We start from the raw sequence: 18,408 nt of genomic DNA, 5'->3' as shown, positions 1-18,408 counted from the left end.
ATATGCACGTTTCATACAGATTACATAATCTGAGAATATTTATTTTCCATTTGAATTGGTCCATTTAAAAGTAGACATTTCAAGCTTTCTATAGATATATTTCTCATGTCTGTGAGGCAAATATACACTGAGTTTCTGTTCACTGAGACCGGGACTGCAGAAAACGCATCCTGATTGTTTTCATAATTTTACAAAAGCACAACATTTTGTTGTTATTGTGAGTTTACAGAAATAAAAGTAGACCCTTTACAGTTTGCATTACTCTTATCTGTATGACCTTTGTATGTGTTTTAAGTTAAATGCAAGTGATCGCGCCGGCGCCTGTATGTCATGCAGTAAGCGCGCTCTCCACACTAACATTTGAAATTGAACACTTGACTTGTGAAGTTGCTACTAGTGATAATAGTGATAAGCCATATTTGAGGTCGATGAATGATAGACGAATGTTTGGATTTCCTGCCGTTAACGATCTGTCCCTCACGGACTGCGTGATTTTGAGGGTTTTTTTCTGCTACTAAACGACTAATAAAATTTTGGTCGACCAAACCTCTTCTAGTCGACTAATTGACTATTGGGGGGCAGCCCTAGAGAGCATATGAGATTTCTTTCAAAACAATAAAAAATATTACCGACCTCAAACTAATGGTAATGTACATTTTTTCAATACTATATGTATAATATAAAAAATATTTGATATTGATTTTGAATAAAAATAAAAGCATGCATTTTTGAACATTTCAAGCCGTTCACAGAAGACATTGCTCTTAATAACTCACACAAACAGCCAACAAATAGGAATTTATCTTGTTTCTCTCTCTCTCTCTCTCTCTCTCTCTCTCTCTCGCTCTCTCTCTCTGTTCTCTCAACATTACAACACTGACCTTTTGTTTGTCTGTCTCTCTCTTACAGTCGTTCCTATGACTCTCCTATCAACCACTTGACTAAATGGGCTATTACAGCACTTTTACTAAATGTATCAGTTTGGCCGTCCTCTCTGTGTCAAGTGTTTCAAAAACAATCAAACTCGCTTTGCTGTAGTATTTATGGTTTTTCAGTGCCCAGAAACCATGTTCATAAAACATCACAGCATGTTTGGCTTCCAGTGGGGACCAACTCAGTTTTTAGTGTATTTTTCCCTTAGATGTTTTATAAATACATACCCCTGACAGATCTTGGTGTACTTTTCCTTACAGATCCGTGGAGGTAAGTTGATGATCTCTAACACACGGAAGAGCGATGCAGGAATGTATGTGTGTGTCGGCACTAATATGGTTGGAGAGAAGGACAGTGACCCTGCTGAGCTTGTAGTGTTTGGTAGGTTTGTAGTTCTACTTTTTTTCTCTCTCTTTTATTCTCTCTCTCTCTCTTACACTGATTTCTTTGGAATCTCTTTCTCCTGTAGAGCGGCCCATGTTTGTACGTAGACCTGTAAATCAGGTGGTCCTTGCTGATGACACCGTGGATTTCCAGTGTGAGGTTCAGGGAGACCCCACTCCCACCATACGCTGGAAGAAAGAGGAAGGAGAACTGCCTCGGGGAAGGTGAGACTTAAATGCATGCATTAGCAAAATGATAAAAGATGATTATGATTAATGGATACATTTTTTTTTAAACGAATTAATAATTATTTTATATTATAATATAATTTAATGAATAATAATAGTAAACAGACATTTTTAACAACAATAGTACACATTTAATAAAAATAATAATCATTTGATTTAATAAAAATACATGTAATTTTAAAATATTAATACATGCATACATACATAATGTATATATATGATATGATATGATTATAATTATACTTATATATTCAATAACTTATTATTATTAGTGGTAGTAGTAGTGGTAGTAGTAAATTTGTACTAAATGTATTAAATTATCATTAAATATATTTTTATTACGTCTGTGCAACGATTAATCACGATTAATCGCATCCAAAAAAAAATATTCATATATATATATATATATATATGTGTATGTATGTGTGTGTGTGTGTGTATATATATATTCCTCACTGTATGCATGTATATATTTAAGAAACATTTGCTTGTATATACTGTATATATATTTATACATAATTTATATTATATATAAATATTAATATTTAAATATATATATATATATATATATATATAAATATTAATATTTTATATATAAATGACACATTTTTCTTAAATATATATTATGCATGTATATACACAACATATATATATATATATATATATATATATATACACACAATAATTATACACAGTACACACACATATACAATGTAAACTTTTATTTTGGATGCGATTAATCACGATTAACTGTTGCACAGCCCTTATTTTTATATTGTTTCACACTAAATATATATTTTCAAAACTCATTGAACACTGTTAGCAGCAGATGTTAATCACACTGAAGCTTAACAGTGTTAAAATCCACTGTAGCGAAACATTGCTGATACAGCTGGCAGAGAACAGTGGGTCTCAGTTTATAGACAAAAATTAGAGAGTAACTCTGTTGTGTGTGTGTGTGTGTGTTTCCGGGCAGGTTTGAGATTCGTGCCGACAACAGTCTGCGTCTTACTCAGGTGAAGGCTGAAGATGAAGGCTCGTACACCTGTTTATCTGAGAACAGCGTGGGCAAAGCCGAAGCATCCGGAACACTTCAGGTCCACGGTGAGTTACAACAACTCTGCAGATGCACAAATGCTGCTTAGCTCAGTAACTCTCTCTCTCAAACACACACGCATACACGTCCACACAGCAGCACATCTGACGGATTTGACAATAATTCTATTATATTCTTCCCTCTGACTTTAGCATCTTTCTCTCTCACACTCAACCGAGTCTGAATTTTATTAACCGGAGCCCGCACACTCACACACACGTGCTGGCCTTGCATTTTGCTGATTACAGGAGTGAAGTATGGCAACAGCCATTTATTTAAAGCTGCCAGATGCAATTAACATAATTCCATCTGGTTAGAAGCACATCTTGCTTCATAAAACATGACTGTGGGCTTGGGAACATGCACACATTAAGAATATTCCACACACTTAATAGATGTTTATAGCAGCACACTTGCTGTGAATGATTTCACCTGACAGCTGATGGAAGATGATTCAAAGTGTGAGTGAAGCTGTAATATTATTAGTACAGCTTTATATATATTAATATATTGAAATATTTTCAAGTATTAAAAGTGTTTTATAAACCATGTTATGAGTGTTGTCATGGGAACTAATATTTTTGTGAGTCTAAGGATGCCAACAGCTCAGAGTCATCTTGTAATTATGGTAATTCCAACATGACATGAACGAAACATTAATTTAGAGTTTCTCTCATCACTTTCTCCTCATCACCTCTTCTTCCTGTTACTGCCGCCCATTGTTGTTTCATGCCACTTGTTTCATTAATCACTCAGAATATTTTTTTCTTTCATGTTCTAAATACAAAACAAAATTCCAACTTTCCAATCCACTCATCTCATTTGTATCCATTTTTTTGTCTTTCTCCATCCTCACCTCCATTATAGTGGGCCCATCTCGTAAGTACCATTTCATTTCTCTGCATGCGTGTGGGTGTGATTCACATGTTTTGGAGGCTGTGATTGGTCGTGGCAGGGTTAAGACCCTGTGCTGACCATTCACTTCTGCATACTTGCCTCTTCCTTATTGTCGTTTCTCTTCAAATTTCCTCTTAATGGGATAGTTCACAAATATGAAAATTCTGTCATTTTTTTCACCCTCATGTAATTTAAAACCCATATGGCATTCCTTATTCTGCGGAACTGTATTTCAAAGAATGTTTCAACTGTTTTTGTCAGTAAAAGTCAATGGGGTCCAAAATAACACTGAACCCAAATGACTTTCTTTCTTCTTTTTTTTGGACGCAAAAACACTGAGACATTTTTTTAAAATATCTTCTTTTGTGTTTCACAGAACAAAGGAAGTCAAACTGGTTTGGAATTATTTTTGGATGAACTATCCCATACAGAAGTAATGAGTGACTATTCTAGTCCTGCTCATTATTTCTGATATGCAGAGCAGTAACACTGGGTTTTACAGGTAAAACCGACATTGAAAATGCAGGTATTTGAACTTCAGAGGCTTTTTGAAGTGTTGGATGATCTGGATGTCCTTTACTGAGGAGAATTAGAAAAGGTCATTATCTAGCCCAGCATACGAGTGACCTCTGTGAGAATAGTGTGATCACATTACAGAGACACTGAAAGAGAGGACACCTTGGACACCTTTTCTCTGGTGCTTGACCATTACTGCTGCAATGCCCATAGTAAATCAGTGGATGTGAGTTCTAGAAGATCTGAGGGATTTGGAACTGATTTTTTCCCCCACAATGGTTTTGTGCAGTGTGGCTCAGTCAGTCAGCTAGAACAACTCTATATTGTCAGCAGAAACCACTTGGTTTTGGCTTTGAAGCCCTGCGGAGTCACCAAGCCTACAATCGTTTTACCCTTAAAAGTGTTCATAAATAGCATAAAATAAATACTCGCACTTTTGCTTTTTTTTTAGAACTGGAATTTTATACCACTTGCTTTGTTTTTCTTTCAAGAACTGTATTTAACTTAAGGCACAATGAGGAGTACATGTGACCAAGTAATTTCCAGATACGTTATTTCTGTCAAGGAAAACAAGTGGAAGGACTATATCTGATGTTGACGGAGCACTTCAGTGACAGACAGACAGACAGACAGACAGGCAGAATAAAAGAAAGAACATGTTTTCAGAGGGAAGCAAGGGCGTTCTGCTCCATTTTAAGGGGGTAAAAAGAAACTGTTCCCAGCAGGGTGTTAGTTTTCATTCAACCCAACATGGGTCTTTGGTGCTTTTATTTTCTCCTTTGTTATGTGTTTTGGATGAGATGCATTTAATGGAAAATTTGGTAAATTGAAAGTTTGGGAGTACTTTCAGAGCTAGTTTTTGTTTTAATTTTTAGCCTAACAAAGGATATCTTAGCTCTGTTCCAAGATCTATTGAGCTGCTCACCTAGGCAACATTTTTAGGTCATTTTAAGTCAATGTCAGAGTTATTGCAAACAGTACCTAAAGGAAGATTGTATCCCTCAGATGTTTGTCATCAGGGGAAATCTCAGTTATTTTCAGCTCTAGGAAGATTTTGGGAAGAATTTGATAAATTAAAATGTTCTGACCTTTTCAGAAACTTTTTTGGAAGACAATCTTTTTTTGGTCTTTTTGTCAGAGAAGAAATCTTATAAGCTTGAAGATTTATGCACACATCTCAATTTGTTGAGATACAAGTTTAATATTAAAGTGTTTTGTTCACAATCTAAGCAGTATCTCACATATCCTTCATGTATACTATACCATTCATGTTTTGGGTCATAAGAATTTTTTTAAATTGTTTTTGAAGGAAGTCTTTTAAATTGTTTTTGAAAGAAGTCTTTTATCGATTGAATGTGTCCTTGCTTTAATAACTTTAATAAAAAAAAAAAAAGAAATATATACTGACCCCAAACCTCTGGATGGTAGTGTACACGGCAATCCCAACATGCTACTGTTAGACTCTATTGCAATCATCTCGTTTTTCACAGTCTTAAAAAGTAGATTTTGGGATTTGCAACAGGGCTATAAAATTAACTTGGTTTTAGACTTCTAAGCTAGATAAGTGTGTCAGAACTCTCTGTATTCAGAGGAAAAGCCAGACATTTAATACACATGGGTTAGATTAGTCAGACTTTGTGCAAGGGAGAAACAGGAATAGATTCTGTCTTCTTTCTGCTAAAGATGACGGATTGGTTTCATCATTTGCATGTTTTCAACATCATAAAATAATCCATGGCATTTTCCTCAACTGCCCTCTTCATTAGCATGTCTAAGAGCTGAGACAATAAATATGAAATAAATCCATGTAGCAGCGATTTACACCAGATAAATCCTGCTGCACTGGGGCGCCTCTTCAACGGTGCTCATTTTAAGCTATCCTAAAAAAAAAGTGTTTCCAATTTCAAACTCTGACAGGACTGATCTTAGCCCATGCATATTACTGCATCCTCAAGGGGGGGTATTTAAAAAAGCACAAGCTTTCTTAGAAACCACATTTATGCAGATTATGTTCTCATTTTGATAATGCAGTATATGAATACTGAATGAAATATACAGCTTATGAATTTGGCAGGTATTGCTGGACAGAAAAGGCTGCTCAGCTAGGCATTGTAAACATATGCCCTGTATTGGTGTAGATAACCTGCAATGCTGTAAAGCGTTTAATCGGTTACACTCTAAAGACTGTATTAATTGCATGTAGGGGTTTTTAATTGCGGCGCTGAGCACTGAAGCATGTCCCTTCCACACTTTCTGTCTGCATCACTGTTCAACGCTGACAACTGCCTGTCATTGCGAGTCCCTCTGGGGATAGACACGGTGTTTGAAGACATGTTTTGTTGGCGGTGTATGTGCATACGAGTTTGTGGCTGTGTATTCACTAACCACTAACTCTCCCAGAGGGAGCATGAAGGTGTTGGATCCTTGCGCGTGTTGTGGGCAGTCTTAGGAGGACACAAAGTTCCATGAATAATTTTTAGCTTTCAGCACTTTTGTTTAGTCTTTTGGGTGGGTGACACTTTTGACCTGTCACTAACCAGCCAGCCAGCCTGGCACCTTCACAGCTCCGTCTACTGCTATTCCATCAAATACACCATCTGTGATATTTTGAGGAAAACATCTCCAGAAAGACTTATTATAGATATCTTAACAGATGGCTTTCTATCTATAACTTGGAATAGTTGTAGTTGATTTTATGGCTGAGCAGTTATGTTTAACTTTAGAAGTGAAATTAATGTGTATCCTATAAATTATTATTAATAATAATAATACATTTAAGATTATATCATTATTTATTAATATTTATATGATGTATAATTATTATTATTATTATTAGTAGTAGTAGTAGTAGTAGTAGTAGAAGTAGTATACTATTATCAAATATAAATATGTTTTTAATGTTATTATTTGTACCATTTATTATAATAAATAAATAAATAACATGGCATTCTGTTCTATAACTTGGAATAGTATAGTTGATTTTATGGTTGAGTAGTCTTTTTTTTTTTTCATGGCAAACTTCAGAAGAGAAATGAATGTGCATCCCTAACAATAATATTAACAACATAAACAACAACAACAATAATATTATTAATAATAATAATTTATTAAAATTACATTAATATTAAAGTTTTTTTTTTTCATTTGTTTTTCTTTTTATTATATTAATTTATGTATCTTAATTTATTTGACCCATATTTCAAAGACTTTCTCATCCATTTGATTTGTCTTTTACAAGCATGGCATGCTTGTTGGCGGTAGAGGTATTATGTATATTTTAAATCCTTTCTTAAATCATCTTCCTGTCATAACACATTTGCATGTATGTGACACCTCCATTCTCTCCTTCCGCAAAACTCCACGCTGTTTCTGTAATGTTATTTTAACTAGTAATTATTTATCACAGCCCAGGGCACATTTTTGTGGGAGCATTCACTTCTTGCTGCTAAATTGTTAAGTCATATTTTTAGAGTGAAATCCCTTGAGACAGTATGTGTTTAAGTAACATCTCTCTCTTTTTTTTTTTTTTTTAGTTTGTCTGACAAAAATTCTGATTTTATTTCTGATTAAAAAATTTCCACTTATATTTTCACATTCACATATATATGTTTTTGCATATTTAGAGAGAAGGATCATAATTCATGATATTGCATACAGTTAAGTCAATATTTCAGTCCTTGCGTCAGCCCAGGTGAGAAATACAGTCAATACCGGAAGGCAAATGGGGAAATTGGTATCATTGCCTCTCCAGTTTGCTTTGAAGTCTCTCTAGACTAGTGTCCCAAATTATAGTGGCAAGGGATGTTGCAGATTTGACCTCCAGGGTCAGTGATATGGCTTCTGCTTGACCTCTGGACAGCAACCTTGTGACCCCTGTGGCCAGGCTCCCTAGTGGGCCTTGTTCTGTTTCAGCATGCATGTCGCCTCCAGGCTGTGATGCAGCCTACGCTCCACGACAGAGTCTACGAGAAAAGCCAGCAGGCAGGCAGGGAGCCAATCGGGAAATTGATCTAAGACAGCTGCATTGATTGCATCTTTTGGATCGTATTTGACTTTTGTAATGAAAGAGACAAAAAGAAATAGAAGAAGGAGTGACTAAGCAAGTGGTGGGGTGAAATGAGAGTGATTGAGGTAGATTGTGAGACAAATAGAGTGCAGTTTGTTAGTCGCATTAGTAGGGAAGGTGCAAACGCTATCAGCCCTTTGGCTTGATGAATTAGTGGGAAATTTGAGGTGAGCTAAAGGAGAAAGCCCTTCCTGAGTATAAATGCGTGTTGTCAGAGCCGGCGCGTCACTCTAATCGTGTGTGAAACGCAAGAAAAAAATTGCACAGGAGTGGGAAGGAGGATGAGAAATCAATTAGCATGTGAAGGTTAAAGGTGACAGCGTTGCACATTCACAGGCGCCTGATAAAGGGCAATAGCACGGAAATAATCAATACCCATCAGCCCCAGCCGAGCTCAAACATGAAGGCCGATCATCAGTTTAGTTTATATTCCACCCTCGTTGCTAAAATTCCAAACCCTGTCTATCATGCAGCATCCTCTACTAATATGGGAGTTTGTTCTTGTGTTAATTTTGTCAGCTTTTTCTTCTTCTTTTTTTTCAATTTAATCTTAGTCCTGTGTCAAATGTACTTTTTAGTTTTTTAGCATATTTAGTCAAGTTTTATTCGACTAAATGTTTTTAGCCCTATTCGGATGGACTAGTTTTCTAAACGACGTTTGAGTTACAATTTTTATCACTTGATGTCTGTGATTTCATGTACCGATTCGGACAGGACTCTGCATTTCTGCAACACTCTGTGTTTATTACAGAGATGGGAAGTGTGTGTTTTCTAGATATCGCCGTTACAGAATGTCACGTTCTGCGTTTGCGTGCATTACGTATGACGTATTTATCTTAAGTTATTATTTATTGATATCATTTTAATTTATTATAAAAACCCTATTTAAGTAACTTGGCTGTGGCTGTTTATAATAAACCCATATTGGTGAGCAGCGAAATCTAGACAAGCATCTTACTCTTACCTGATATAACCGGTCTTAGTCAACCCGTTCCGAGCGGGATTCAACATTGACATTAAAGACTGTAGCCTGTAGCGTCAGTCGGTAGCGCGTCAGTCTGTGAAACATGATTTTCTCAAGCGTCCTCCTGGAAATCTAGTCCCTTCCGAATAGGGCTAGTTTTAATCAATGATACCTTAGTCACATTTTGGTCATGCTGCATAATGGTTAAACTGATAATAATCTTTATTTTGCATTATTCTACATTTCAGCAGAATTATTGCACTTTCACATATAAGCACAAATCAAGAGAATGTCAACTCATATGCATGTTTTTATACTGTTCTAGTATACTGATTTATTATAGGCTATTTATCATATAAATTAACAAAATCTTTTTCTACATTATGAAAACTAGTAAAACAAGTTCTCTAAAAGATAACAGTGAAATTCCAATAATTCCAAATTACATTAATGGGACAGCAAAAAAGACTTTGTATTGTCACACAGTGCAATTATTCACTAACCACAATTGCAAACAATATAGTTGAGATCCATGTTTGGATTTATTAAAGTTCATCACCGAGAAGCTTTGATTGCAGATCAAGTCTCAGCAAACAGTGCATGCGGCTCGTGAAGGAACACAGACTGGCTGAATTACATTTTTATTTGAACAGAATATCTCAGTGGAGATGGCTAAACTCCAGCTTGCTTGTTTGTCAGTGTTTTCAGACCATTGGCCCTTCTTCCGCAGTGTTGAAAGAGCTTGTGCACATGGTTGCCAGATTGCAAAGATTAAGTATTTAGTAAGAGTATTTAAACTCTTGACATCTGGTAACCGCAAACATGAGTTCATACTAGTCGCTTGTACTGCAGTCTGTAATGTCTTGGCTCTATCTATCTATCTATCTATCTATCTATCTATCTATCTATCTATCTATCTATCTATCTATCCATCTATCCATATATCTGCCTGCCTGCCTGTCGTTCTATCATTGTGTCTGTAAATCTGTCTGTCTATTGTTCTTCCATCCATTCATCCAGGGCTTGACATTAGCACCCACCAAATGCGGTTGGATTTCAGCAGTGGTGTGTAACGCAGTCACTTCTACTTGCCACTTTGTCGAGTGCCTCACTGACTCGTTTCATTTGTTCCGGATGAATATTGTTGCTGTTACGTGGCTTGAATTTCGGTTTGGAATTGTGCATATTGTACATAATTTTACACATTCCCACACATTTTGTGCTCACATCCAAAGTGTGTGCACATAAAGCCACCTCTCAGTAGTAAATTGAGTTCTTTTTCATTGCTTATTGGGGTTGAACAGTCAAATACACACAAAATAATGTCGAAATGCCGGTGTTGGTGAGTATTCACTTAAACAGTCACTTATGTTTTAAGTGAACGTAAACAGTTGAGAAAGAAAACATGTTTAACAGTATAATGGATCTGTGTGTCAGGTCTTAGTGACAGCAGCCTGATATACTTGCTGCCAAATTATGAGATTATAAACTCAATTTTTTGAGTACAACTAGTCTTTTTTTGTGTTCATCTGACCCTGATCAGGCACATTACTTGAGGGCATTCATATGAGCCAACATTCTTGTGTACAGCTATATGGAATGAAACTAAATACAAGGGTCTCGAGCAATGTTTTTAAAAGTTGGACCATGTTTAACTTGACACAATTGTAGCCTGATATACAGGAAAATTCACTTAAAAACATTGTGTTTGGTCTGGGTAGAAACTGTTCAAGGCCTTGTGATGTTGCTTGGTAGAAAGATGGCTGCAGGGCAGATAAGACCAGCAGATTAGCATCCATCACGAACAACCATTGATCAAACTCACACTAAGGGCAAGAACCAAGCAGCCGCGGCAGAGAGAAAACCAACAAGGTCTCATCAAAGAGATTGAGAGAGAGAAAGTGAATGAGATGGAAGAATGGATCCGCAAAGAGATAGATGAGACGAACCCATTGGCCACCCAATGATGCTCTTGGGAGTTTGAGAGGTCCTCGTTTATATCCAGACCCTCATTAGTGGACAGAAAATGTACATTAGGCGAAAGAGCCAGATTACTTTATATATAAATGTATATTTGCTCTTGATACGCCTGCACATCCCCCACAAGATAAGGGCTCTTCAGCACTGCATCAGATGTGCTATCATGTACTTTAAAGTACCTCTGCGGGCACAGAGGAGAAAAGACTTCCATAATAATTAAGCTCTTTATATCCATCTCTTTCTGTTCAGAAAGACCAACCCTGAAACCTCTGCCTTCAGACATTATATGCATTTGGTTATAGCCCTACTTGAGTTTTCAGAAACCCTGGTTTGTGTCAATTAAGTGATGTATTATGACTTAAGTGATGTGGATTAGTTTCATGATTTTCAGAGCAAACCCCAAATTGTTTATTGGTAAAGGTGTCAGTGTTGGTTTTGTGTTACATATATTTATAGCTATATATAGTATGACTTTTGACTTTAAACAGACTTTATAGCTCAGAGTGCTGTTTACATGGTAAAGAAACTCTACACTAACTTTATCTTCTTTTGCAACACTGGTACAAGAATGTGGCACTATGTACAATATCAGCTATGACAGCTTAACTGTGTACCACCGGCATGCAGTACTAACACTCACAGTTCATCTCCTTGGGAAACTCAAGTATAGACTAAACAAAACTGCCAGATGGTGTAACTCTAGGATAGTCTCAACTTGGAGAAGTTATATAGACAGCAGAATGTTCTAGAAGATCCTATAGACTCTATAGGATCTCGATTTGTTCTGCGTGGCTATACAGCTTCATAAGTTTCTTTTCTCCTTTCAGTTCCTCCTCAGATCGTGGTGCGTCCCCGGGATCAGATCTCTGCCCAAGGCCGTACTGTCACCTTTCTTTGTGGAACGAAGGGAAATCCCCCTCCTGCTGTGTTCTGGCAGAAAGAAGGCAGTCAGGTAAGAGACAACAGTACACACATGCACGCCGGGGAACCCTTACAGTCAGTGTCAAAACATATCAAGGTATCTGCCGAATACTTTCATTGTACTTCCTTAAAGGAAGGCCAGGATTTTTGAAGAAAAATGTAGCATTGTTTTTGGAAGGATTTTAAGACAAAAAGACACAAACGAAACGAGTCTCTTAGACTGCAATCTGTCTAATGACTGATGGGTTTGGGTCAACTGTGCTCAGAACAACATTAAAGCTATTAAAAGTCTTGCTGTTATGTTATTTATGCAATGGACCAAAAAGTATTTGAACGGATAAGCAAATGTGATTATGATGATTAAATGTTTCACGCATTTTGACACTTTCTGGTTATCAAATTTGACCTTAAGGGGAGACAGCCAGGTGAATAGAAAAAAACAAAAAACTAATAGATATCAGCATGAAACTTCTCCAGTTGATTACTTACATTAAGACAAATATCTTTTGTAATACAAGTTTTTAGAATATTTATGTTTATTTATATGCAAATTAGGTATTATCTCATTACATATGCGCAAATTTTCATATATTTCCAGAAGAGAAATCTGAACATTGGATAAAGTTTGTTTCATTTTGTTGACATATTAGAGTCAAAGGTTTTACAGAGGGGATTTTGGATATCTCTTTTTATCACTCCATTAATCAGAAAAAAACTGTCAACAGCCATAAAAAATCAATTTTCGCCCTGGTCTTAGGTATAAAATGTTGTATAAATCAGAATCTGAATGATATATGGACAAACCCCTCTGTAAAAACCTTAAGAATATAGATAGGAATACAACTGGAAAGTTTGGTGTATGTAAGTGCTGCTGAAGTGGAGATTTCTGGCTCAGAGTATGAGAAAAAACCCATTTTGAGAAAACGGCTTTTAAAGATTTGTATTGTAAAAAATTCATACTTTTTTAGTGGAAACAACTATTTACAGACTTCTACAACTATATTTTACAGACTAAATATCTTATCAAATCATTAACAATCAACAATACAAACCACCTAAAACACATCAAAACTTGTAACATAGCATTTATAGCCTTCAACTGAACAGAACCCCAGTAAAAAACAGTCAAAAACACACTCTGGAAATGTCAGAGCACGTCACGTGATGCATCTGAACGAATCACGTTGTCAGCAATTGACATCAGCCAATGAGATTTCGCTTTTAGAGTTAAATGCCCCATTGTACTTTCACGATTGGTTGCTGATAAAAAGGAAATTACCATATTTGGATCCGACAACATTGTACAGGAGAGAGAGAGCTTTCCAAGGTATATGTGATGACAGGGTGAAATCTACAGACGCAAATAGACAAAGTGTAGTAAAATAAAGACCTATATGTGTATTTTTGACTTTTTTTCACCACAAGTCTGAAAGACGACATGTTATTGAAGACAAATAGCCCAAAATCTCAAAATTGACCAGTAAAAAAAACAAAAAAACAATGTTTTTGCCTGCCGTGTCTCCCCTTAAGGAGAACTTATTCTATACACCCATTGAAAATCATCATGATACCAGTTCATTGCAAAAGTGCCTCGTAAAAGTGATTGTTTTAATGCAACCACATTCATATTCTGTGACCAGAGTGTCCAAATATTTGTTGAGGTCACTCGTATCATGCACACTGTAGATCTGTGAGTGACACCTCTAATATTGTGAGTAGGAAGGCAAGTCTAGTGCCCATATATGCTTGGAATCTGATGGATTTATTTTTCATTATCCATCTGATCTCACCTGGAGGACGAGTAAAAGCACTTTTGCTATGAAAACTGTCTTTGACTCATATGTGCATTGTCACTTATATTCATATGTTTGACATGATCTGATATCTATATTTGAAAAGGGGCTCTCTGAACACAATTCTGTGTGTGTGCTCTCATAAAATGGGGGAGGGGGGAGGGGTTACATTTTTGGATGAAATATGACCTGGACATTTTACATTCAGTTTTCATGATTTTTATGTGATTTAAAAGATTTCACTTAAAAATGAAAATTCTGTCATCGTCAATTCTGTCATTTACTCACCCTCAAGTTGTTTCTAACCTGTATGCATTTCTTTCTTCAGCTGAACACAAGAGAAGATATTTTGAAGAATGTTGGTAACTAAACAGCTGATGTACCTCATTGACTTCCATAGTATTTTTTTTCCCTACTATAGAAGTGGGGTACATCAACTGTCTCGTTACTGACGTTCTTCAAAATATCTCCCTTTGTGTTCAGCATAAGAAAGTAATTCATACCGGTTTGAAACAACTTGAGGGTGAGTAAATGGTGACAGAATTTTCATTTTTAAGTGAACTATTCCTTTAATATGTATTAGTGTAATATTATAAAAAGCCAGAAGAACTACATAGGTTTTTTTTAAGTGCTTTCAGATTCAGAGAGACAAAGAGAAAGAAATAGACAGCCTTGCAGCCATTTTGAATACTAGTGACATATAACTACTCGACTCACCGGGTTAGAAGGAACTCTGGGATTTCTGCAGGAGCTTGTTCACGTTTGTGTCTCCTCACTGGGTCAAGGGAGGATAGAACGTGTCCTTGGGCCCAGCTAGATAGCATGCTCATGTCTCTATTAATAAAGCTCAGCAGAAGAAATGAAATTATAAGCCTCTAGTTGTTCTAAAGCACTTGGAGGAAGGAAGCAGGTTCCCACATCCCTCTCACCTTCCTTTCTTATATCCGTTCATCCTTGTTTTCTTCATCGAGCAGAGTGTGTCATAGGCCAGAGGTGATCATATATCCGCTGTACAGCGGGCCATGAACTCTTCTCCAGTTAATCTCTCATCTATTCTTTGTTTTTTCTGTGTATATGTGTGGCCGATCTTTGAGGTCAGTAGATTTAGAACAGAACTGAGGATGAGGGTGAGTCCGGTCAGAGCCAGAGGGCTAGGGTGAGGGGGTCACCGGATTATCCCCAAAAATGAAACAGTGACACACACACTGCCAAGTGGGAACAATAGGGCAGCTGTCAGTGTTGAAGCCTCATGCAAGAGGAAGACTCCTTAAGATCCTTCGGCCTTGTCTTTTGTCTATCTGGCATTCTTCCTGACCTCCCTCTCTAAAACACCAGCTGAGATAATGCAGCTATTGTTCGGCTCATGTGTGGATGTGAAGCTCAGCGGTCAACTAAATTTATGCCCAAGTATCGCATTGAATGCACAGTGATGTTCTATTAATGTAAATGCAAATCAGCCATTTCATCCAAGCTCTTAAATCTTAAGTGATTGTGATGAGTCATAAATTATATCAGCAGACTGATTGTCTCATATCCTCTTTAATACATTTATAATTTGTTGTACAAACAGTCACGCAACCTAAATTATCTGATAAAGCAATATGCCACAAGAGGCTGCATGTTAAAGTGAGTTTACTATGGTCAAGGGTGTTGAAAATGGTAAAATCACGGTTGTGCACAGCCTAGATTGAGCTTTTTGTATTTATAATAAAAAAACATAATATATATTGGTCTGAGCTAAAAAGCATCAATTTAAATGTGATTTATCCTGTTTAGTCTGTTTTTTTTAACAATATTTGTCGGTCTGAACAGGTCCTGCTGTTTCCCAGTCAGCCACCTTCGCAAGCAGGACGTTTTTCCGTGTCGTTAAGCGGAGAGCTGACCATTACAGATGTGCACAGCGAGGATTCTGGGTACTACATCTGCCAGGCCATCAGTGTGGCCGGTAGCATCTTGACCAAAGCCCTGCTGGAGGTGGAAAGCAGTAAGTGAATACTTTAAACTAGCTTTGAACAGACGCACACACACACATATACAGTTGCCCTTTTATACACCCCCACCAGCTCCGTCAAACACTGGCAGTCAGCTTGCATTGATATTTTAATATCAATCTAACTACATGAAAGGTCCAGAACTGTACATTTAATTGAATTGCTTATGTGAGGCCTTATCACAAAGATTTGTGTAATATTTTTTTTTTTTGGGCGTTTGAACAAATTGCGCTTCACCCCACTGGAGCCTTTTTGCTCCTCAACCAAAATAAATTCAAAAGTCTTCAAAGCCTCCTCAAATTAAAATTTCTGCAATCCGCAAACGAGAGAACAGCAGGAAGCACTGGAGACGTAATCAGAAAGGACAGGGCGCAATCGCGCTATGCAAATAACCCCAGGAACATATGCCGCCTCCGTCATGCTCCCCAGTAACAGGATAAACTGTTTATGTGTACTCCACATGTGTGCGCCTGTACCAAACTGTGTCTCAGCACATCACACGAAAAACCTTCGCCAAGAGTCCAATGTTTTCGCAGGGTGCTGTAGGTTTGCTAAAGAAAACAAAACAGGCTTATGAAATGTAATCGTATTTCCCAGAAACCCCTCTGACCCTGGCATGTTGACATCATCTGACTGATGTTTGATGTAAGTTTCTAACCTGATACATAATGAAATGATGTATGGAAGGACATATTTATGTCCACGCAGGGTCACTGCACCTAAGGACATAGTTTTTATATGAAACTCGTGGCTATGAATTTCACATCAAGTTGGAATACAGCGCAGCTTGTTTGAGCGATACAGCTCTCATCTTCCTTTCTGACCTTATGGTCTTTTGCTTATCGTTACCGTAGCAGAGGGAAAATGTCAGAGATGCAGGCTGCCTTTCCCATGTTCTTGTTTTTTGCAAATGAGAATACTAAAGTAACTGAATTGTCAATTATTTGTCTATGGACTTTTCTCCTCGGTCAGTAGACAGTGGGGTTTTTTCAGCTCTTGTCAAACAAATAATAAATTATTCATGGAAACGCGTTTGTGTTAGACCATCACATTGGTCTATAGAGGGAGATGCAGCTAAACGTGAAGAAATAGAAGAGGAAATTGTAGAAAAACAGAGGCCAGTGCAATTATTCTAGAGTGTCGTGATGAAACGGAAGGTGCGAAAAAATTTCCCTATTTTGGCGTACATATCAGAGTGAAACAGCTTCTGGAATGAGAAAAATTTGTTTTTGTCCTCGGGAATATATTGGATCGTAGGAAGTTGGATGTTGTTAACTAAATGGATGCAGATCTGAATGCCATGCAGTCAGTTGTGGAGGATATTTAGTCCCACTCTCCACCGAGAGTGATCAGACGACGTTTCAAGGGTGAGGTGAGGTTAACGTTTTTAATTTAAAGATTGAGAGGTTATGAATTTTAAAAAAAATTATGCTGTGCAGTGATAAATCATTTATAATAAGCACTGCAACATTCTGTAAAAAAAATAGTAAATTCATGGTGACTTTAAAAAAAATTTTTTTTTTATGTACATCACTATTCATTTTTTTTTTTAAAGAAGACTCTTATGCTCACCAAGGCTGCATTTATTTGATCAAAAATACAGTAAAAACAGAAATGAAAAAAAAAATTAATGTTTTCTAAAGTTTTTTAAAATGTAATTTATTCCTAGCTGAATTTTCAGCAGCCATTATTTCTGTCTTCAGTGTCACATGATCCTTCAGAAATCATTTCATAACCATCAATGTTAAAAACAGTTGCTTACGTTTTTTTTTTTTTTTTTTTTTTTTGGAAACCTTAATAAATGTTTTCCAGGATTCTTTTGTAAATAGAAAGTTCAAAAGCATTTATTTGAAATTGAAATCTTTTGCAACATTATAAATATTTTTACTGTCATTTTTGATCAGTTTAATGCATCCTTGCAGAATAAAAGTATTAATTACTGTCAAAATAACAACAACAACAAAAATGTATTGACTCCAAACTTACAGTAGTGTAAATTATATTTTCCCACATCCAGCTTGGAATGGAGCGTAGCATAAGTCCAAACTGATGATTTCATAAAAACTCTTCTTGGAGGAGAAAAATGTGTTGTATTCAAAAGCATGCAGTCTTAGAATAGATCCATCTTTACCATTTGACTCATAAATGTTGTACAGCAATCCTAAATGGACAGAATTATTTTATTATAACGTAGTTCAGCCTGCTAAAGGTGCATTTGGCTCATATCCGTTGGGCAATAACATTATACATTCATTTCGAAAAGTGTTTATCGCTGTACTACGAATTGATCAAATGATACCAAGAGGCCTGTGCCATTGATCTAATTAAATTCAAATGAATTACTGATCTTTTCAGTTTGGCGGACTATAGTTTGGAAAGAGTTTGAAACAAATGGCCAGTTAAACAAATTCAGTCAATTTCTGTCTTCTTCTTTTTCTGAATGCATCAATGCACAGATGAATTAAGCCAGGGGCATGTGATACTGTTTTTATTTGTTGTATTTACTTCATGTTATACCAAGTGATGATATTGTATTTTACCATCATTCCACTCTCAGAATCTCTATTAGCATAATTCATAGTTTGTCTTTTTCAACAATCTCTTGAGTATCAGTTGAAC

The 18,408-nt window shown here is 36.5% G+C and overlaps 1 protein-coding gene across 6 annotated transcripts in view; it reads left to right on the top strand.

Annotated features, from left to right (window-relative positions):
- Positions 1-18,408, top strand: part of robo3 (roundabout, axon guidance receptor, homolog 3) — a gene marked incomplete at its 5' end in the record, with an annotated part of 146,644 nt that overhangs the window by 107,942 nt on the left and 20,294 nt on the right. For 4 of the 6 annotated variants that reach the window (XM_084103858.1, XM_084103857.1, XM_084103860.1 and 1 more), the window contains 5 exons: positions 1,194-1,314; positions 1,403-1,541; positions 2,542-2,669; positions 11,912-12,036; positions 15,611-15,782. In XM_084103858.1, coding sequence (XP_083959984.1) covers positions 1,194-1,314; positions 1,403-1,541; positions 2,542-2,669; positions 11,912-12,036; positions 15,611-15,782 — 685 coding nt within the window. Of the gene's footprint in view, positions 1-1,193; positions 1,315-1,402; positions 1,542-2,541; positions 2,670-3,528; positions 3,541-11,911; positions 12,037-15,610; positions 15,783-18,408 lie in introns of all 6 variants that reach the window. The other 2 variants (XM_084103856.1, XM_084103859.1) reach the window with 1 other exon arrangement.

The sequence above is a fragment of the Abramis brama genome, assembly GCF_963993115.1.
Source record: "Abramis brama genome assembly, chromosome: 25".
Lineage (NCBI taxonomy): Eukaryota > Metazoa > Chordata > Actinopteri > Cypriniformes > Leuciscidae > Abramis > Abramis brama.
Note: the sequence above shows the minus strand (reverse complement) of the source record. Positions and strands in the feature narration are given on the sequence as shown.